Here is a 22,786-nt window from a genome sequence, read left to right on the forward strand (position 1 = left end):
CACTCTGCCTCCTCAGGATCTCTCACACACTGTTTGTGACCCTGTTTGTGACAGGGTCTCACGTGGCCAAGGCTAGCCTTCAACTCCTGATCGTCTAGCTTCTACTCTACAAGGGCTAGGGTTAAAGGCATGTGACATTACTCTCAACACTTGCCTTTTCAAATAAACACCTTTGCCAGGAGTGGGGTACATATTTGCAATCTTAGTGTTCCAGAGGTGAAGGTAGGAGGATCAGGGGTTCAAGGCTAACTTCTGCTATAGAATGAGTTTGAAACCAATCTGAGCTGCAGGAGACCCCATCTCAAGATTGAACAATGACAACACGGAACATTTCCCATGTCCCTTGTGCGAGTTTTGTTTTGTCTTTTTACAAGCCAAAGCCTCAATGCTGGGAGTCCATGGGCTCCATCTCAGCACTTCTGGGCTTGGCAGGACTGTATCAATTCAAGAAAGTGATTGAGGGAAATGGGCCTGGTGAGCACTCAAGAGGCAGAGACAGGTGGATCTCTGTGAGTTAGAGGCCAGCCTGGTCTATGTAGTGCATTCCAGGACAGCCAGTCAGAACTATATAAAAGAGAGATTCTGTCTCAAAAAGCAAACAAATTACTGGACCCTGATAAACATGACTTAACTTCTAACAGGGCCAGAGTGGCTAATTTGAAGGAGGCTTGGGGAAGATGTCATTTACCCAAAAAGGTAGAGCAGAAGGCCAAGGCTGAGAGCACAGATGTTGACTCACTCGCCCTCCAGAGTCTGTTTTCTCTGTTTTCAGATCCTTGAATGGTGCCACTGACATCCAGGAGTTCCCAGACCTCAAAGGCACCACTAGCCTGGAGATCCTGTGAGTGGATCCCCCTTCCCTCCACCAGGGACTCTTCCACCTCCCTTCATCTGGAAGGCTGCCCAGGCCACATGCTCTCCTGCTACCCCTCTTCTAGTCTGCCTCTACTACTGGCTCAGCCCCAGGGCCTTGGCCATCTCCAGATGTAGTGCTGCCTCCAGGCAAGGCAGGGGCAGCAGGATGTGGGGAGGAGGCTGGCATCCCTCTGTTGTGCTTAGATTGTCAGGTCTGGCTTCAGAGCTCCTAATCCTGAGCCATGGTGCATGAGGACACAGGATGGGAGCAGGATTGTGAAACCCATTTCCTCTGACTTCGAGAGGCTTGGTTCCAAAACAGCCTTTCTTAATGTCTCTATGCTATACTATGGATCCTGGGATAAGTATATAATAGGCCCATAAATTCCTTGGTGTCCAGGGATAAGAACATAGTAGGCCCTCGAAACATAGTAAACGAATGAAAACGGAACAAGTAGGCACCCCATGTGAATGTTAGGAAGTCAGCTCCCTGCCCGCACCACACAACTCATTCATGGCTCTGCTGGGACTGCCCTCTTTTCTGTGCTTCCTTTGTCTTCTTCCTAGCTCAGTGGCGTGTGGAAATTTTCCATGAAATTAATAGTCGTTTCCCAAGGACGACCTTGACCTTGGAGTCTTTCTAGGGCTACCCTGTGCCTAATCCAAACCCATTCTCCAATCTGCCCTCCCAACCCTCTGCACCCCAGCCTTGGGTCCTTCTCTTTTTTCCATCTTGTTTCCCTCCCCCAGCCACAGGGAGAAAAGCCTGTACTGTGTTCCCATGGTCCCACTGGAGCTGTTTCCTAGCTACTCATTGCCATGGCTGCCCCTCCCCTCTAAGGCCCCGAGAGCAGGGAAGATTTAGTCTCTATGTCCCAGTGTTGGAGGGACCATTACGAGAGGTGTAGGTATATGAGTAGATTTGGATCTTTACGGATCATTGGACAAGCAGAACCTACCGACCGGGACCCGATTTCTCTCTACTTCCCAACCCAGCTTCCAAAGGCCCGGGGAGCTTATCACTCAGATGAGGGGGCAGGCTACTTTCTGTTCCCATAGCCCCACCCCTGCCCTGTTTATCCTGTCGGCTCTGTCCTCCCACAGACAGTATCAGGTCCAGTGCTAGAGACGGGTGGCTGGGAATGGCAGGGCTCTGGGCCTGATGCCAGGTCTGTCTCTTTTCTCCCTGCAGGACCCTGACCCGAGCAGGCATCCGGCTGCTCCCACCGGGAATGTGCCAACAGCTGCCTAGGCTCCGAATCCTGTGAGTGGCTCATGAGCATTCTACAGTCCTGGCATTGTACCCCTGGCCCCGTGTCCCCACAAAAGCCTCTTCTGCTTCTGTCGTACTCGGTCACATCTCTTTCTGGAGAATGGTCAACACGGAGTGCTGCTGAGAATCTGTTTGGGAGGGACTGTCCTCTCTTGTTCAATATAAAGGACTTTGGTCACCAGAGTCGGATCCGGGTGGTTTGAGACCAAGTCTGCTTCTCACTAGCTATGTTCGTCTCTGAATTTCAGTCTCTCCTTTCAAATAAGACTCAGTTGGGGAGACTTGAAAACAGCCTCTGTTAATGAACATAGCATATAGTAGAGTCTCAAAATGGCATAATTTTGGCAAGAGAGCTTATTGCTCTGGTGTCCTGAAGATAGTTAAGTTGCTCCAGTTTTTTTTTACCGCATATATTCTAACTTCAGACTTAGACTTATCCCTATAGCTCTTCCAAACAGCTCAGGATTGCTACATTGATATCTGGAGATGTGGGCTCTAAACCCATTTTCTGTTAACTGGCAGTGAGTCTTTGGGCAGGTTCTATGCTGAGGTCCTAGGCCTCATATTTCCTGCCTAAAGGAAGGCTTGGGCCAGATGTTTCTGAGGGCTCGCAGCACTTCTCTTCCATGCCAGCTCCATAAATGGTGGTTAGAAGCACAATTTCCATGGGGTGCTACTTCCATGGGTGACATTGACATCTTGCTCAGGAATGCCTGTATTTCCTACTGACTGCCCCAATTTTGGCCTCTCTCCTCATCTCCATGCCACTCATTTTATATTCCATTTTCCCCAGGATGCTCCAAGGTTTCTGCAGAATTACCTGTTACTAAGGCAGCCCTGCTGAAAAACAAAAAGCCAAATTGGTTCTATCTAGGCTCAGTAAGGGAGCAGGGCTTAGCAGGGAGGAGGGTAGCGAAATCTAATGGTGGAGATTGGTACTCTACCATGAGATGGTCATACTATGTTCCTTCAGGGTCCTCGTGACCGTCAACTTCTTGACAGAAAAGCACAGGCCTGACCACAGAAGATGTTTCCTGCCCCTGTCCCCCACCTTCCCACAGCCACCATTTCACCCTGAGCTGGGTTCTGTCTCTTCTGCAGGGAGCTGTCCCATAATCAGATTGAAGAGCTGCCCAGCCTGCACAGGTGTCAGAAGTTGGAGGAAATGTAAGTCTGGGGACTCCTAGGGGAAAAGACATGCAAGGGAGGCCTGTGAGGAGGGGGTCCCGGGGCTAAAACATACTCTAACCCCTCTTTCTCTTCAGTTTGTTGGACCCAGACGGCTGGGAACTCAATAAGGCATGGGCACATCCCATAGGACTCGCGGCAGATGATATTGCTAGGAATGGGTGCCCAAAGGGATCTCTGGATAGCTCCTGAGTCAACAACAGCACCAAAATGCAGTTGTGATCAGAACCAGTGGTGGGGCAGGATCACCAAGACTGTCTGTGTGAGACACAAGAAGTCTTCAGAGGAACTAGAAGAACCCTGGGTTTTGGAGCATGTGCTCTCCTGTTCCACAACCCATCAACCTTCACACATATATGTGTGCTCATGAACACATAGATAATACATGGTTATGCATGGTCCTCCAGCTTCCCTTGTGAAGCTCACTTTAAAATTTCCCTGAGCCCCCTTTGCCCACCTCCACTGCTATGGCCTCTTGAGATCCTCATAGCTGCCCCTGGTTCTAGGCAGGGCAGATGCCTTATGGGGCCATGTCAGGGAAGATATATCTGGGTTTGTCCTGTTTGTCTGGGTGACATTGTCTTCAATATTGCTGGAGTCCAGGATCGATCTCCCATTCAGACCATTAGTCTACTGAACTCTGCTCTCGTCTCAACGCAGTCACTTGGTTATCCAGGGGCTGGGCATGCTCTGTGGCTAGGCTAGGGTCTAGAGGACCCATGACCGTGGGGGAAAGTGGGGAGCACTTCAGCTGGGCTGGAAGCCAGGCCCGGTGGGAACCCTAGAAGCGGACTCCCTTTAGGGCCACAGGGATGGTTTTGTGGCTTTGTCTCCTGACCCACTTACCCAAGGCAACCGGATCCCCTTGTGCTCCCTCTAATTCTGGTGACTTCCGCGGGCTGGGCCTTTTTTCCTGTGCCAGCAGAAGTGGGGGGCTCTCCTTTCTTCCTTCCAATGCTTGAGGGGCATGGAGCAGAGCCAGAGTCTGGGCCTACAGGCTCATCTAGTCTCTCTTGCTGCCCTAGTGGCCTCCAACACAACCGGATCTGGAAAATTGGTGCCGACACCTTCAGCCAGCTGAGCTCCTTACAAGCTTTGTGAGTACCTGTGACACCCAGGGGTGCATTCTGGAGGACCCCATGTCCCCTCCAAACCCATTCCCATAGCACATGTCCAGTTTAAGCATTCATGACATGTATGTGTATTTCTTCTCCACAGCCCCTTCACACACAAACACACACACACATATGCGCGTGCGCGCGCACACACACATAGGCACACTCATGTGCACACACACACACACATATACACATGCACACACACATGAGAGGCACTTTCCTATCCAGACAGTCATGCAGACCCCTTCTCTAGCTATTACCCAGGAATTTCTGAGACTCTAGAGCCAAGATGTGATGGCCCCATTCCGGTTGCAACAGTCAGGTTGGGAACTAGGCAGCAGTAGGAATCCTCCTCAAAAGGCTAAGGTATCTCTCTGCCACTCTGCCTCTTCAGAAGGTCAGATGGAAAGTATGTGAGAGAAAGCCCAAGATAGGCCCAGGATAGGCCCAATGCATTCCCCATGTGTTTCTGCCCTCTCCTACCTCATGCTTTCTGCTCACAGAGACCTGAGCTGGAATGCCATCCGGGCCATCCACCCTGAGGCCTTCTCAACCCTGCACTCATTGGTTAAGCTGTAAGTACACCTTGAACTCTCTCCCAGGATGCTGGGGACCAGTCAGGACTGTGGTACAGGAGGGCCACCACTGAGCAGGGACTTGTATAAATGTTTCATCACACATCACAGGGAAGCCTGGGCAGCCTAATCAATCATTCCAACAGTGTGTTTGACACATTGTGAGGCCTTGTAAACAGGGAACCTGCTGCCTGCAAGCCCTGGACTATCATCTGCTGATGTTCTGCAATGTTTTGGCAGCCTCAGTCCTCATCGTGTTCCACTTCCTCATGTCTACCCTGGCCTCTCTTTCCTCCACATGCACCAATAGAGAGAGCATATGTGCCTAAACTTCTCAGTTCAAGAGGATGGCGGATGACAGAGTACTCGGGGTCTCAGCGAGCCATGGAATCTTTAAGTTACATAGGATTCAAGCAGAGTATGATGGTCTGGTGCATGGTCATTGTGTCAGGCTGAAAGGGGCCTCCAGCCTAGTTGTCACACACTGTGGAGCAGGTTATTAACTATACATGGGTTCTGCCCGAGGAGAAGCTGGCATCCTACCTGCCTGCTCGCCTGCCAAAGGCATTCCCACCCACACAGGGTCCCTTTCTGACTAACACAGACTCCTGGAGACTAGCTCCAGCTCTGGCCTTGGATATTACCCTGCCACTGACACTACTAACATCTCCAACTTCTATGAGGAGTAGCCTGCTTAAGGACTTGTCCATGACTCCCATGTGGCATGCAGTCCCCCCTCCCTAGACTGTGGCTTTCCGGCCTCTGGGCCTTGGCCTTGTAAAAGTCTCACCTCCCTCTTCCCTCTGCTATACTCCTGCCAGATAGGTAGGACAGATATTTTTATTCTTTGAACGATGAGGCCATTGGAACTTGGGCAGATTCGTGACTCCCTTTGGTTACACAGTGAGCTGGCAAAAGTGCCAGGTTTCCTGCCTGCCAGTCCAGGGCTGTTTCCACGACGCACAGTCTGTGGTCCTAGTGTTTGCATTGGATTCCTGGCCTAGTCTAATGATGTCTCCAGGGGAAGTTGTGTATGCCCTCACCTCTGGCTACTAGGCAGGTTCTGCAAGGCAGAATGGGTGATCCAATGCCTGCTTAGGGCTGGATGACTAACTCTGTCCCACTCTGCCTGACTCTGACCTATTCCATCATCAGAGAAGTGAAGGGAATGCATGGGATACAGGCAAAGAGCAGAGAGGTCTCCCAGGAGGGTGAGCAAGAGTTCCTGGATGGGACGCAGACACAGCAGCCACAGTTGTAGGGCTCTGTTACATGTAGATTGGGACAATTTGACATTAAGTTAAAAGCACCCCTCATACATAGCTGCCACCCAAGCTTTGTTGAACGAGTGGAAGGCCGAGTTCATAGAGGGTGTCTTTAGAGCTGTCTTCAGCGCCCTTGCCCCGGGGTGCTGTCTCCCCTGTACTTATCTTCTGTTCTTTGCTCCTTCCCTCTCGATTTCATCCCAGGCACCCTGGCCACACCCTCAACAAAGCCCTGTCCCCTCAGCAGTCCCACTGACTGCCAATAACCCTGATCATCCACTGTCCTAGGGACCTGACTGACAACCAGCTGACCACACTGCCCCTGGCTGGCCTAGGGGGCCTAATGCACCTGAAGCTCAAAGGGAACCTGGCCCTGTCTCAGGCCTTCTCCAAGGACAGTTTCCCAAAACTGAGGTGAGAGCATGACTTGCCCCAAGGGAGGAGGTGTGTCCCAGACATCTTGAAGTCAGAGAAACTGAAAAAGTCACAGGATCTCACACCGAGAATAGCCTGGTAGCTCAGAGTTGGCCCTCATGTCAGCTACCTAGGGACATGACTCTGCCCTCCCCACCTCCTCTCCCTATCCCAACCACCAACTTAAGGGCCACAGGGGCCTGTGGGGAAAGAAGTGAGCTGATGTAGAGACTTCTGGAACCGCCTTATTCCTTCCTTGTCTGGTTCTGCACAGCCAGGCTGTCCCATCCTTACTTAGGCACCATTTGAGGCACAGAATCAGGGCAGAGCCCAGGGCACTGATGAATGGAAAACAAGCTGCACAGCCAGTCCCTGGTGCTAATGACATCCAGGCTTCCTTCATGTAGTGGCGGCAGCCGTGCAGCCTGTGTGGCCCGAGCTTTGTCTGCTGCAAGCTAACGAGATGCCCAAGGCATCTGTCCTCACCCTCAGAGGGTACAAAACCCAGTTCTGCTATTCTAGGAGCTGGGGAGGGGACAGGGTGTTGGTTTCACAGAAGACAAGGGTAAAGAATCACTGGGGAGATCTTTGCTTTAAAAAAAAAGTAAGAGAGGTTGGAGAGATGCCTCAGTGGTTAAGAGTTCTTGCTGTGTAGTTATGAGGATGGGAGTTCAAATCTTGGCTCATATAAAATAAGCCAAGACCCCAAACACGCTTGTAATCCCAGCTCTGAGGAGGGCAGAGGCAGGGAGAAACACTGTCTTAAGTGAATAGGCAGAGAGTGATGGAGGAGGACATGGGATGCCCTCTTCTGGTCTCTGCACGGCATATATAGGAGCATGCACTGACACACTGAAACATAATGAAAGGAAGGTAGATGTTGTGCATGGTCCGACACAGTAGCCGAACCCTTGCCCAAGGGTAAATACTGTCTCCCTTGTACTTATGGGTAGTAGAAGAAAGAAGATGGACAGTTCAAGGTCATCCTTGGCTACAGGTGGCGTTTAGGTCAGCCTAGGCCACATGAGACCCTGTCTTTAAAGAAGAAGGGAAGGCTAGGAAGAGAGGGGAAAGAAAGAAAAGACAGAAAATAGGGAAAGGGAAAAAGAAAACAAAAAGAACCCATGGCCCTTTTCCCCATCACTTGGGATCAAACCCAAGAGCCTTGTTCACACCAGGCAAGTGTTCCATCGCTAAGTCAAGTGCCAGCCCCTGCCTCACTGTTGCCTTCTTAAACATTAAAGAGTCACTGCCAAGGAGGAGAGAGCACCCTGAGTACTGTGTGACCTGGGGAGATCACCCCAACTCTGAGCCTGCTGTGGGGGACTTCTAAATCAATAGGCAGAAGGTCATCTCAGTTAAGATGAGGGATGAGAAGACTACAATCTCTCCAGAGCCCTCTGGGGTCAGGAATCAGGTTCAAGACTCATCTAAAGAAAAGCTCAGAGCAGTGGTTCTCATCCTGTGGGTCTCTATCCCAAAGTGGTCAAACAACCCTTTCACAAGAGTCACCTAAAACCACCGGAAATGTAGATACCTACATCACGATTGTAACAGTAGCAAAATCACGGTTATGAAGTAGCAACGAAAATAATCTTATGGTTGGGGGTCACCACATGAGGAGTCGTATTAAAGGGCCGCAGCATTAGGAAGGTTGAGAACCACTGGCATAGAGGGAGCAGGGCACTTTGGGGTTGAAAAGTAGCTGCTGAGGGCATCCACACTGAGGTCTTAGATCCCAAACACACCAAGACAGCCTCTTCCTTACCCTAGGATCCTGGAGGTGCCCTATGCCTACCAGTGCTGTGCCTATGGCATCTGTGCCAGCTTCTTCAAGACCTCTGCGCAGTGGCAGACCGAGGACTTTCACCTGGAGGAAGAAGAGGCACCAAAGAGGCCCTTGGGTCTCCTTGCTGGACAAGTTGAGAGCCACTGTAAGTAGTTGGAGACCCTGGCATGAGTGTCCCAGGGCTCTGGAGAGGAATCTTGAAGAGAGGTTAGAGAAGTATTAGTGGGGATTTGTGCGACCTGGAAGGAACTGTCCCACTGCTTGCACACTCAAGAATGCTGGTTGGAAAAAACAGACCATAAGGAAGGAAGCTGGGGTGTCAACAGCTTCCTGATCTTTGCAGTGCCCTCACCTCTCTCAATCCCCCTGCCCCATGGGTTACTCGCTTCATCTTAGTGGCTGCCTCCTTGCAGCACGCGGGCCTTCACCCTTTGGTGCTCTTTGAGAAGGTGATTGATGAGCACATCAACTGAGTCAAACAGAATAGGATTAAATGAATTGAATTAAACCTGTGTCCAGTGGGGGAAAATACCTTACACTATGTCCTGCAGCTAAATGGAACATTTCAGGGATTATCGCTCCCAAGGCTGGATGCCCTTTGCCTCTATTCTTCCTATGAGCTCAAATGTGAAATTTGAGTGGCCACTGAGCACATAGCCCTGCTGAGTGCACAGGTTGTCTTGGGCCAGTTATGTCTATTTCTGGAAGAGTTGGGATGAAAAGAAAGTTGGAGGTAGGCAGCCAGGGAGTTGCGAGGGGTTGTCTATAAAGGACATCTTAGGAAAGGGGAAAGAAGAGTGTGGTGCTCTTCCCAGGCCCTGTGTTCCCAACCTCAAGCAGAGTTAGCATAGAGAAAGGAGTACTGCCTGTTGAATTTCATTTTCCATCTTGAACTTCCCCCAATATCACAGAGAAGTTTAACAGGAAAAAAACATTAAATCTGAAGTTGAGTGTGGTACTGCTGCACATCTGGAATCCAGGACTCCAGAGGTGCAAGCAGGAAGATCAGATGTTAAGGTCATTGTCATCTACAGAGTCAGTTCAAGGCTAGTCTGGGCTACATGAGACTACATGAGGCATTTACAGTGCCTCATGCTAGTGTGATGGTGTAGACAGAACTCAGTCTAAACCCAGCTATACCATGTACTATTTGGGTTGGCTTCAACATGCCTTAACCTGAGTTTTGTAGTTTTGTTGTTGTTGTTTTTTCACTCCTTTCAGCCCCACTGCCCAGATCCCAAATAAATACACAGAGACTTATTCTCACTTATGAGTGTCTGGCCTTAGCTTAGCTTGTTTTTAGTCAGCCTTTCTAATTTAAATTATCCCGTTTCTCTTCAACAATGTTTTGTCTCTGGGCTTTTTACCTTTCTTTAATCTATATATCTTTCTTTACTTCTCACTCTGTGGGCTGACTGTGTGGCTGAGTAGCTGGCATCCTCCTCTCCTTTTCTCACTCCTCCCTCTTCTTCTAGAACCTAGATATCTCCTCCTATTTATTCTTTCTGCCTGCCAGCCCCACCTACTTCTCTCCGCTGCCTACCTATTGGCTGTTCAACTTTTTGCTAGACTAATCAGGTATTTTTAGACAGGCAAAGTAACACAGCTTTACATAGTTAAACAAATGCAACATAAAAGAATGCAACACATTTTCGCATCATTAAGCAGATATTTCACAGCATAAACAAATGTACATATCTTAAACTAATATTCTACAAACAGAGGTTAATTTCTATACCTTCAGGGAAAAAAAAAGATAATACACCTCTCAGTGGCTGTGAGGGAGGACTGGAGGGTTCCATACAAGACAAAGTGTGTTTGTCAATACTGCTTTGAGAGTCAGGGACACATATGTGGAGATAGTGTCATTGTATAATCTACAACACAGCTTATGGAAGTCAAGTACTACACCGTCTGAGAGCTTCCCTCACAGAGGATGGAAACAGGGCAGAAGCAGCCCCCAAAGAGGGTACAAACTCCCAGGAGGAGGAGGAACACTGCAAATAGCAGGGCCAGCAGACGGCTGTCCCCCAGGGACAGTCCCGGATGTCTACTGCATACTCCTTGAGGGAGTCAAAGGGTGCTGGAAAGAGGAATGGAAATTTTCCTTCCACAAGGTGAAACTTTCCGCTGGGCTTAGGCCTTGGAGAACTACAGGCCTGTTGAGTTAGTGGGCTGCCTGCCGCTTGTAACAGGAGCTAGGGCAGGGCCCCCCACTTCCTGTGAAAGCAAAGGCGCAGAAAGAAAGCCAGGAGCCGCTGTTGCAGCCAGATTCGATTTCCTCTTCATTTGAAGAATGGTTACTTAACACCTTGACCGTGACTTTCCCAGCCTCAGACAGAGTCTGTGGGTTTCGCTCCTTGTATTTCATTCATGCATTTTGATTTCAAAGGAAATCCTTTCTGGAGGCAGGTGGAAGGAAATGGCCAGGACTACGTGGGCACATCTTTGCCTTCCATCTGCCCTGAAGCTGTCCCAGTTAAAGGGAAACTCCTAACAGATGTTTACCTGTTAAAGGGGAGAAAGAATCTACACAGGAACCACACCATGTCAGCCAAAGATGGAGACAAGTACAGCAGGGTCATCTACTTACTCCTCTGGGATGGAGGAAGCTGATTAGACAGTTGAAACCTCAGATACCAACCTCAGTCCAGAAACCATTCTGGGGTGTGTGTGTGTGTGTGTGTGTGTGTGTGTGTGTGTGTGTGTGTGTGTGTGTGTGTGTGACTCTGAGGGCCAGAGGTTGAGTGTGTTTGTGTGTGTGTGTGCATGTATGTATGTGTAGATTCATGTGGCTCTGAGGGTCAAAGGTTGATGCTGCTTGTCTTCCTCTGTTACTTTCCACCTTACTTTCTAAGTCAGGATCCCCTACTGAGCCCAGAGCTCATGGCCAGAGAGATACAGGGATCCTCCTGTCCCCATCAACCCATCTTCCCTTCCCTGTCCTACCTGTGCTAGGGCTGCAGGTACATGCCACCATGCTTGCCTTTCATGTGGCTGCTGAGGGTCTGAACTCAAGCCTTCATGCTTGCTGTTGAGAAAGAGGGTTCGTGAAGCCCAGACTTGCCTCAAATTTGCTTTGTAGATGAGGATGACCTCGGACCATTGATCCTCCTGCCTCCACTCACCAGATTCTGGGATCACAGGCATGCCCCATCATGCCCAGCACCAACATCCTTCTTAATGTTTAGTTTTCATAACAGGACATGGAATTGCAATGACAGGCTGGCCAGAGGAAGAACTATATAACTACTAGCTTTCCTTATTAGAGCAACCACCAGCCACACTCTAAGCAGCACTCATGGACTAAAGATGACTCGGCACAAGAAAATGCAGAGTATCGGACAGTGAAATGTTCATTGCAGAGAACTAGAAATACACAAAATCCACAAGTGAAGAACATGGAGCTACCCAAATACCAACACACAAGAGGAGAAATAGATACGCAGGACTGTCGGATGAACAGTGTTGAGCGTGAGGAGGGGGACATGTGAGCATAGATGAGTGTGAGTTAAAACAAAGGTGGGGCTTTAATGACAGACACTTAAGACCCAGGACCTCAGGCATTTTCTGTGTTCCATTCTCAGATGACCTAGACCTGGATGAGCTCCAGCTGGAGATGGAGGACTCAAAGCCACAACCCAGTGTCCAGTGTAGCCCTGTTCCAGGTGAGATGTATATCTGGGAATCTGGGGAGGGGACAGCCACCTGAATGAGGCCAGTTTAGTCTACTGCCATGTTGGAGATACCCTCTTTTCCAGTGCTCAACCTGCTAGGGTGGCAGAGGGGGAGCCTCTTATAATCCTCAAAGAGAGGAGTGGAGTTCTTTCCCTAGGGTCCCTTGGGTATCTACACAGGAAAAGCAAGGAGTGGGGTGCTCAAACAACCTTCACAGTACAGCCAATCAGAGGTTATGTACCTAGGAAAAAGTTGCTCTCGTGGAAGAGAGAAATGAGAAAGAATCATGGCTGTGGCTGCCGTGGCTGTTTTTTGAGCATTCCCTCAAACACATATCACAGACTCACAAAGCTAGGTGAGCCTCTGAAAGAGCACCTTCTCCATTCCACAAAGAGTGGATCTCTCTTCATTAAAATCTTCCAGGGTGGAGCCGGGCATTGGTGGCGCACGCCTTTCATCCCAGCACTCAGGAGGCAGAGGCAGGCAGATCTCAGTGAGTTCGAGGCCGGGCTGGACCAACAGCCTCCAAAACAATACAGAGAAACCCTGTCTCGAAAAACAAAACAAAACAAAACAAAAAATCTTCCAGGGTGGAAACACTCCAGTGTCTCTGGATAATTCCTAAAGTCTGTTTAGCCCCAAGGAAGCCTCCTTGACATTTAACCTAGGGCCATTAGAGCCACGTTGCTAGAAGGAGAGGGGAGGGGTTCTTTTTCCTTGAGGGCACACAACCTAAGTGGTGTGTGTGTGTGTGTGTGTGTGTGTGTGTGTGTGTGTGTGTGTGTGTAGGGTCCCTTTCCTGTATATAAAGTGCTAACAATTAAATTAGTTAGCATTTAGTTAGCAAAACAATTAATTAAAGCCTGGTGGTGCATGCCTTTAATCCCAGCACTCAGAAGGCAGAGGAGGATAAACTCTGTGAGTTTAAGGCCACCCTGTTCCAAGGCAGCCAGAGCTACATAGTGAGAACCTGTTTCAAAAAACCAAAACCAAATAATAAAATAAAATGCCAACAGGTCATGCCAAAAGACAGCAGAGTGCTGCTTGGGCCAAGAACTGTTCAGAATAAACACAAAACGATGAACAGTTAGCTGTTTCTGTTTCATCCCTCCTCCGTTTTCCAGGTTTCCATACTTTATTGGCTTAAGCCCCTTGCCCAGAAAGCTTTCTGCCCTGACCTTGCTCTTAGCTCTTAGTGGCAAAAGCCCGCCCCCTAGTGTTGGATGGGGGAAGAAAACAGACGACATATTTTGCCAGAAAACACCGGCTTCATTCACTAGCTTTGCCTCAAGAATTGCATGTCTGAAAATCAGCAATCAACAAGGATGAGGTAAAAGAGAAAGTTCTGAAAAACAAGGTCAAACTTTAACTTGCTTTAAAAATAGCTCAACAAACAGTCAAATAAATTACTGCACATCATATGGTGGAGTATTTATTACACAGCCATTAAAAATACATTTTAAGGTTGTAAGGAAATATGCAAAACCTAATTTAAAGAGAATAAAATCTCAATTTATTTTAAATACTAAATGAAAACCCGGAATAAAATATGCTAAAATAATGAGTTCTTTTTTGAGAGGTGAGGTCATAAGCAGTTTTAATTTTTCCATGTTATAGTTTCAAATTTCCTACAATTACCATCTATTATTTCATAATCAGGAAAAAATGTTTTAAAAATAGCTCCCACATAAATCTCTTAAATTCCCAAGCTACCTAGAAATACATTGAAAAACAAGTCTGAAGCCAAAGGAAGTGAAGAAATAATATGCCCAAAGTTATACAAGGTGACTTAAGAATAGGCACTGGGGAGAGAGATGGGAAAATGCCAGGATCTTACCCATCTAATGTGGAGTCAAGTTGGAAAACTCCAGAAGTTCAAAGTATTTTATTTCTTTGTTTTTAGTTAGGGCATTGCTATACTCTCAGGCTGGCCTCAAACTCATCCTCCCCCTGCCTCAGCTCTCTGAGTGCTGGATTACAGGTGTGAACCACTATACTTGCCACGTTTCTATATTTCCATTAAGTACTTTGTCTCCAAATACTGGCTGCCTGATGATCATGCACGGTATTTGAAGCCACGGAGAACCAGTCTATGTCTTCTCAGGATTTCTCTACCGTAGAAACTTCGATGGTTGCTTGGCAGAGTGGTTGACTGTGGGCAGCTCCTCATCTGCCTTTGCCTTACTTCTCTTCACTCCTGTACTTCTTTGGAAAGACTGCTTTTCTTAGCATTTCCTCGGGTCTGGGTTTACATTATACCATGCATATTCTTCTGTGTATTTGCTTTGTAGCTTCTTGGTAGTTTCTCCTCCTAATCCCAAGGAGTTTTCTGAGCAAGCCAAGTTTGCCTTTCTGAGACAAAATTCTCTACTGTTAAGTCTCCTTTACTTGCCCGGCGTCGGTGGCGCACGCCTTTAATCCCAGCACTGGGGAGGCAGAGGCAGGCAGATCTCTGTGAGTTCGAAGCCAGCCTGGTCTACAGAGTGAGTTCCAGGACAGCCTCCAAAACAATACAGAGAAACCCTGTCTCGAAAAACCAAAAAAAAAAAAAAAAAAAAAGTCTCCTTTACTTTAGGAGTCGTCTGCCTTGCCAGTGAGCTGGGTTCTGGCAGGCCCTGCTCTGGGCTTATGTCTGTTCTCTTCTCTCCCAGGCCCATTCAAGCCCTGCGAACATCTCTTTGAGAGCTGGGGCATCCGCCTTGCAGTGTGGGCCATCGTGCTGCTCTCGGTACTCTGCAACGGGCTGGTGCTGCTGACAGTCTTTGCCGGCGGGCCCAGCCCGCTGTCCCCGGTCAAGCTTGTGGTAGGTGCAATCGCAGGCGCCAACGCCTTGACTGGCATTTCCTGCGGTCTCCTGGCCTCGGTGGACGCCTTGACCTTCGGCCAATTCGCTGAGTACGGAGCCCGCTGGGAGAGCGGGCTAGGCTGCCAGGCTACGGGCTTCCTGGCCGTCCTGGGGTCGGAGGCGTCGGTGCTGCTGCTCACCCTGGCCGCGGTGCAGTGCAGCGTCTCCGTGACCTGCGTCCGGGCCTACGGGAAGGCGCCGTCGCCCGGCAGCGTGCGCGCAGGCGCACTGGGGTGCCTGGCGCTGGCCGGGCTGGCCGCCGCGCTGCCGCTGGCCTCGGTGGGGGAGTACGGCGCCTCCCCGCTCTGCCTACCCTACGCCCCGCCCGAGGGCCGGCCGGCCGCCCTGGGCTTCGCCGTGGCCCTGGTGATGATGAACTCGCTCTGCTTCCTGGTCGTAGCTGGCGCCTACATCAAGCTCTACTGTGACCTGCCTCGGGGCGACTTCGAGGCCGTGTGGGACTGCGCCATGGTGCGGCACGTGGCCTGGCTCATCTTTACAGATGGCCTCCTCTACTGCCCCGTGGCCTTCCTCAGTTTTGCCTCCATGCTGGGCCTCTTCCCGGTCACCCCCGAGGCTGTCAAGTCTGTCCTTCTGGTGGTGCTGCCTCTGCCTGCCTGCCTCAACCCACTGCTCTACCTGCTCTTCAACCCTCACTTCAGGGATGACCTTCGGAGGCTCTGGCCGAGCCCTCGGCCCACGGGACCCCTAGCCTACGCTGCAGCCGGTGAGCTGGAGAAGAGCTCCTGCGACTCCACCCAAGCGCTAGTGGCTTTCTCTGATGTGGACCTTATTCTGGAAGCTTCTGAGGCTGGGCAGCCTCCTGGGCTAGAGACCTATGGCTTCCCCTCAGTGACCCTCATCTCCCGCCAGCAGCCAGGGGCCACCAGGCTGGAGGGAAATCGTTTTGTAGAGCCTGATGGGAACCCACAGCCTCCCATAAATGGAGAACTGCCGCTGAGGGCAGAGGGAACCACGTTGGCAGGCCGTGGCTCTGCGGCGAGTGGAGTCTTCTGGCCCTCTGGCTCTCCCTTTGCCTCTCACTTGTAAATATCCCTCCTTGTTCGCCCTCTCCCCCTCTCAATGATGGCTGCTTACGAAAAAAAAAAAAAGTACAACTAAAACTCCACGGCAGGCTGGCCAGCCACCCCTGGTTCCGATGTGCTCTCTCCATGGCTGTAACCAATGAGTGCTTCCAGGTCTTGTTTTGACCTGGCCCTCTTCAGCTGTGCTCTCATCCTGGGTCCTCCCTGTCAAATCCAAATATGTAGAACAGAAACCTGGAGATTTTCTTAGGAGACAGTAAAGGGAGTGGGGAGCTGACAGGGTTAGTGAGTGTACAGTGAGCAGGGAGACGGGCACGGAAGAGAGCTGCCAAAGACATGGGGGTACCTCCCCTACGATTCATGGATAGGATATAAAATTGTTCTGTGTCCCATTCATCTTGACCTATGCCATGCAAAAGTGCTTCCTGTTCAAATATGCTTTGGAAGACAGTGCATGTCATGCCCCTTTCTTAGAGTCACGGGGTCATGTTAGTGTCTAAAGAGAATTAGGTCCTTTTAACTTAATTTCTGCAACAGTTATACTTAGCTGTCTGATGATAGGTTTCTGTTTGCTTTTTGTGGAATACTTATAAATATCTCCAGAACTTAGGATGGTTTTCTCCCAGGGGACTCATCTTCACACCATGGAGTGCTACCCAGTGACATCACAAGATGCCACCCTCCTTGGAAGCCCATCAGAAGCCAACCTGGGGTGAAGTACCAGAGGTGACTGGTGATTCCATCGTCTAGGAGAGACTGCTTACATTTTGCTGCCCGCCCTACTCCTCTGGAGAAGCCTGCCTCAGCCACATGAAGTGGGGCAGGGAGAGAGAGACCCTTGTATGTGCCCCATACCACACAACCTCAAGCACCAATGAAATTTCTGCGCTCAGCAAGACAGGACTCTCAGGTTCTGCAAAGTGCACGCTGGGAAGTCTGTGGTTCTGTGGGCTCCCCCTAACTCGATGTTACCTCTGTGTGGTTTTACATTGTTTGCCTCCTGCCGCAGCCTGGGCCTCTCTTCTCATCCCAATCCTGTTTCTGGGAGTGGTAGACAATCCAAGAACAGGGGTATGTGTATTGTGGGTATTTCATTTTAGGGAGTATTGTAGCTATCTGGGACTCAGGTGCCCCCAACAGGTCATTGATCCTTCTGCCTATCACTTCATGACCTTTCTTACCTTATGCTTTCTTAAGTGCAGTTGAGGGACTACAGAGTGCCTCCTGCCCCACTCCTAACACAGAAATTCAACCTCAGGGGAGAAGGTAAGAAGCAGGGGAGATCCAAGACTCAGTAATAGGTGATAATTGCTCCTGGGAACCCCCAACATCATTTTTTTGGAGAAGACTGAGTCTGGATCCTGAAGTGCGGTGGAGGTCCATTCTCTGCCTGAATGCTGTTGTGATCCTTAGCAGACTCCTCTCTCCAAGAACTTCACCTTTAAAGCAAGCTGAAAAGGTCCTTCTCTAAGTTTGCTAGTTACCTTTCTATAGCTTAGCTTCTTTGCTGTCTCCCCCTGTCCCCAGTGCCCAGGGAAAATTCTGGCGTAGGTCAACAAGTAGGGTGGAGGGATGAGCGAGAGGCCATGCATGGAGCTCCAAGCATTTCTAAGTCCCATGTGCCTCACCGAGTAGCCCTTGGACTTTCAAAGACTCAAAAGAAGAAAAAGCATACTTTATCATTTCTGTAGGATCCTCTCATTGGGTCAGTTCCAGAGTAGGCATTCACTAAATAATGGCTCATTTATTTATCAGTTGTTTCAGGGTGCCTTAGCTCTTTATGTCCCCAGGGCTGATCAAGAGCCCTTGATGGTTTTCTGAGATTTGGTGGTTCTCTAAGATTACACAGGGATGACAAAATTGGTATTATTTTGGGGAGTCTTGACTTCTAGAAAGTCATCCTAGATTTTGTCCTCTCTACCACCACCACTATGGGATCATGGGTCCCTTTGGAGTTCAGGAACCAGCCTAGATTGGCCATATGTTGGTGGATGGGAAATACAGGAATTGTTCTTAAAGATGTCTTCTATGAAAGTGTAGCACTGTTGTCACCTTATTGTCTGCTTCTAAAGATCTGGACATTGGCCACAGCTGTCCTTTCTAGTTAAAGAAGAGGCAAGGGAGACAGGAGTTGAAGTTGTCCTCTATGAACTATTATTCAGGACGTCTAGCCAAAAGTGGTGGTGCATGCCTCTAATTCCAGCATGTGGGATGTGGAGACAGAAAGATGGAGAGTTGAAGTCATCCTCAGCTACATAGTGAGTTTGAGGCTAGCCTAGGCTACATGAGACTCTGTCTCAACATACAAACCCCAAAAACCAGCTCATATACATTTATCCCAAATAAGATTGAGTAGTAAAGTTTCTTTGGGTTTTGTTTGTGGCTGAATTTATAGTAAGTCAGTATGTTATTCCTTTGGTTCTGTCCTTTGTGATCAGTCAAAGACCATGTGTCTTCTCCTAAGCAAATTTCCAGGTCTCTGTTCTACATGTTTGGATTTGACAGGAAAAACCATGTGTCCTAGACTCATCACAAGATGGGAAATTGAAGTGTTCGGAGTATGTAAGTTGTCTGTTGTTGTCATTAACAAAATCTTCCCAAATAGTGTCCATGGGAAAGAATCCACTCTTGGGGCTAAGATGGTGGTGGTAGAAATGTTAGGACTTGGCATGTACTGCCTTGGACTCTGTGTGCTATGCCATTAGCTAGTGCCAACTGCGATCTTCTCTTAGACTGAGGAGAACTTTATGTGGACCGTGGCTTGCTAACCATCTCATCAAAATGAAAAACCAAAACCAAATGTACAGCTATAAATGGAAGAGTATGAATTAGCAGGGCTCCTTGCTAGTCCTCATCCTTCCTCTTTACCACCTCTCCCACCCACTTCTTTGGGCTCCCTTTCCCAGGAAGAGTAAATGGAGTAATGGAGGAGAAGAGAGAAGAGCTGGCGACAGGCAGAAGGTCTGGGGGGGCCAGGATGAAAGGAGGTAGTAGGAACCCTGACCTTCCTAGCACCAATCCCTTAACTACCTCTTCTCTGGGTTACCAAGTTCTCCTACCTATGACCCATCACCTCTAAATCCCTTCTGACTTCCAGTCCCATGCCCTCCCCAGCCATGTGAAATATAAAAATTATCAAGATGTAAATATTCGGATTTTTCTGTACAATAAAGCACCGACGAAGTAGCAATGTGTCCTTCTGCCTTTCTGCTGTCCCCAGGGGAATCATGGGTGTGACAGAGGTGGGGTGGCTTTGAGAGGATCAAGCTCGATCTCCTTCCCCTTTCTGAGTTCTGGGACATTCAGACCACAGCTGAGGAGGCTCAGGTTGATAACGTAGAGGAATCAGAACCAGTTGTGGTCATCCGTGCTGGTGTCCTTTGTGCGCACTGGGTCAGACAGAACAGAGTCTAAGGAGAACTAGGAGCAGCTTAGGTTTCCTGTGTCTTGAACCCTGAAGTCTTGTCAGCCCAAACCTACTGCTGAGGTTTCCACCAAAGAGTCAGTTTGTTTTCTTTTTATAGGCTGAACTTCCTCCTTCCCCAGAGCCTTGCTTCTGAGAGTAATGACATTCCCAAGAAAAGCAGAAGTCCTTCCTGGGGAAGGGAAAGAGATAAAAGTTGGCAAAACCATGTGATCATGAGAACAAGATGCTAGTTCTAGCATGATATCAGGGTCTTACTGACTGTCTTGGTTAGTTTTTTACCAACTTGACAAAAACCAGAGTCATCCTGGAAGAGGAACCTCAGTTGAGAAATTGCTTCCGTCAGATTGCTTATAGGTAAGTCTGTAGGGCATTTTCTTGATTGGTTTGGGAGGACCCAGGTAACTTGGGGATAGTGCTACCCACCCACCCCTGCCAAGTGGTCCTGAGGTTTTGGTTTTTGTGCTTAACAAAAGAAGACTGAGGCTGAGTGAGCAATGGGAAGCTAACTACTAAGCAGTAGTCCTCCATGGTCTCTGCTTCAGTTCCTGCCCTGACTTCTTTTCGTGATGGGCTATAAACTGTAAGCTGAAACAAACCTTTTCCTCCCCGAGTTGGTTTGATCAGAGTATTATCACAGCAATAGAAAGTAAAGACACCAACCTAGCACCGGGGGCCCTTCTCCTCCTCCCTGTTTATCTATACTTCCATCCCTACATTTAAATGTTTTCCAGCTTTTTTTCTTAGCTGATTCAGAATACTGATTCCCTTCTGAGAAGACAATGATGTCTTCATAAACACCTGTCCTCTTCTCTTTTTGAATGGAATATTCTAAACCCTTCATCCTTTTGGCTCAACTACATCAAAGCCCACTTTCTCAGCCTTGTTAGACTTGGATAAGAGGAAAAACGTGGGGTTTATTCTAATAAATATATGTTCCTTGAGATGCAGAATCTAAGCAAACCCAAGACCAGAAAAGAGTCCTGGCTTGGCGGGGCCTTTTATCTAAAACCAGAGGCTGTTCTGGTGGAGACAGCCCTGCGTTTAAACCAGTGGGATTCTGGGATTAGTCATGCCCACCAAGGGCATGCTGTGTTCTCTGGAGGCCTGCTTTTTTATGTCTATCTGCTTTGCAACCACAACCAACTGCTCCCTTCCTTCTCTCTTTTGTTTAAAAGTTTAATCTAATTTTTGAGTATTACATTTACATGATTCGTATGTCTCCCCTCTCTGTTCCTATTTGTTGCACTTCCCAAACCTTCACTGGTTACCACGGCTGTTACTGTCTCATCCTTCCACAAAGGACATACATAACACATGAATGCCCGGAGTCTCATTGCAGCAGACTGGCTTCAAACTTGCTGTATAGCAGAGGATGAATGGTCTTGAGCTTCTGATCCTCCTGTCATTACCCCCCAGGACCAGGATTATAGGAACATGTGTCCATATTCAATTTGTGCAGAGCTGGGGGTCAAGCCCTGAGCATTATGCCTGCCAGGCTAACATCCTTCCAACTGAGCTACATTCCTAGTATTTCTCCTGCTTTTTGCAATTGTGAGTGACCATGGCCTTCTGCAAACTACATACACAAATGCTTTACTTCTCAGTCAGACTCCCAGCTCAGACTTTTTTCAATGCATATTAAACAAACATTTATGTACTTATTTCTTTTTTTTGCAGCATACCACAAAAATGCTTCTGCTTTTTTAAAAAAAACCTAATATATTTCAAATATCAATAAACACAGCAGTTTATATTCATTACGTGCTGGTTAGTGTTTTATTTGTTTTCGTTTTTGTCAACTTGACACAAGTTAGGGTCATCTGGAAAGAGGGAACTGAAGTTTCTCAATTGAAAAAATGCTTCCATAAGATTGGCTTCTACATGCTGTGGAGCAATCTTGTGCACTGTAAATATGTATTACTCTCATTGGATAATAAAAAGCTAAATGGGGGTAGCTAGGTAGGATTTGGGGGCCAGAGGGAATGCTGGGAAGAAGGGCAGAGTCTGAGGAGAGGCCATGAGACTCAGAGCCAGCAGGATGGAAAGTACATATATGAAGTAAATAAGCCTCAGGGCAGCACATAGAGTTAATGGGTTAATTTAAGTTATAAGAGCTAGCTAAAAACAAGCCTAAGCTATAGGCTGAGAATTTATAATTAATAATTCTCTGGGTGGTTATTTGGGAGCTGGCTGGCAGGACAGAAAAGTCCACCTAGATCTACAGGTACTGAGAGAGATCATTGGTAAAGGTGCAACCTCAGTTGAAGTAGAAACCCCCGGATTGAAGGGGCTATAGGGAAAAGCTGAGACCTGGCACCATGAGGCAGTGTCAGAGTTCCAGAAGAGCCTACTCCTCTCACTCACTGTACCCTCAGTCCTTTTATAGGATCTCACAGAGAGATGCTTGATTACTTTCTGTTGAAAGGGAAGGAATAAAAGTGAGTTAGAAGTGTGTGGTGTATGGATGTAATCCTAGCACTTGGGATACAAGGCAAGAGGACCAGGAGTCCAACGTCTTAAAAACATCTTTGTTTTTTTAGTTTTTTTTACGAGACAGGGTTTCTCTGTATTGTTTTGGAGGCTGTGGGTCCAGCCTGGCCTCGAACTCACAGAGATCCGCCTGCCTCTGCCTCCCGGGTGCTGGGATTAAAGGCGTGTACCACCACCACCCGTCTTAAAAACATTTTTTAAAGAGTCAAATTAGGGCCGGGCGTTGGTGGCACACACCTTTAATCCCAGCACTCGGGAGGCAGAGGCAGGCGGATCTCTGTGAGTTCCAGGCCAGCCTGGTCTACAGAGCAAGTTCCAGGACAGCCTCCAAAACAATACAGAGAAACCCTGTCTCAACCCACCCCCAAAAGAGTCCAATTAACTAAGCACATACTTAATAATTGTTCCTCAGTTTGGCCAGGAGATGCAAAAAAACAGCAGAGAACCTTATGTCTGAACTAATTAATTTATATTCCTATATTCTATTTATTTATGTTTGTTTTTGCATGTATATGTGTATATGCACTTTATGACAGAGTTTATGTAGAGGTCAGGGGACATATTGAGGGAGTCAGTTCTCTTCTTCTATCATATGGGTCTTGGGTATCAGTCAATTGTCAGGCTTGGTGGCACATGCCTTTGAGCACTGAGCCATGCCACCAGCTCCTATATTATTATCTGAATTAGAGCTGTCTCTAAGAACTGTCACCCTGGCTCTCCACTTTCTAGGTTTGTGTCATGACTTTTACATATGTCCTTTGAGTTTACAAGACAGTGTAACTGAAGAGATGGTTCAAAGGTTAAAAGCACTTGATGTTTTTAC

General features: G+C 48.4%; 1 protein-coding gene across 1 annotated transcript in view; it reads left to right on the top strand.

The window, feature by feature from the left end:
* Lgr6 (leucine rich repeat containing G protein-coupled receptor 6) overlaps nt 1-19,232 on the top strand; it is a 120,200-nt gene extending 100,968 nt beyond the window's left edge. The window contains exons 10-18 of the mRNA XM_005073388.4: nt 773-841; nt 2,048-2,119; nt 3,230-3,295; nt 4,342-4,413; nt 4,938-5,009; nt 6,563-6,688; nt 8,462-8,622; nt 12,065-12,145; nt 14,807-19,232. Coding sequence (XP_005073445.1) covers nt 773-841; nt 2,048-2,119; nt 3,230-3,295; nt 4,342-4,413; nt 4,938-5,009; nt 6,563-6,688; nt 8,462-8,622; nt 12,065-12,145; nt 14,807-16,050 — 1,963 coding nt within the window. The 3' untranslated portion in view covers nt 16,051-19,232. The remainder of the gene's footprint in view (nt 1-772; nt 842-2,047; nt 2,120-3,229; nt 3,296-4,341; nt 4,414-4,937; nt 5,010-6,562; nt 6,689-8,461; nt 8,623-12,064; nt 12,146-14,806) is intronic.
* Nucleotides 19,233-22,786: the final 3,554 nt, after the last annotated feature.

This window comes from Mesocricetus auratus, unplaced genomic scaffold, assembly GCF_017639785.1.
Source record: "Mesocricetus auratus isolate SY011 unplaced genomic scaffold, BCM_Maur_2.0 Super-Scaffold_100676, whole genome shotgun sequence".
Classification (NCBI taxonomy): Eukaryota; Metazoa; Chordata; class Mammalia; order Rodentia; family Cricetidae; genus Mesocricetus; species Mesocricetus auratus.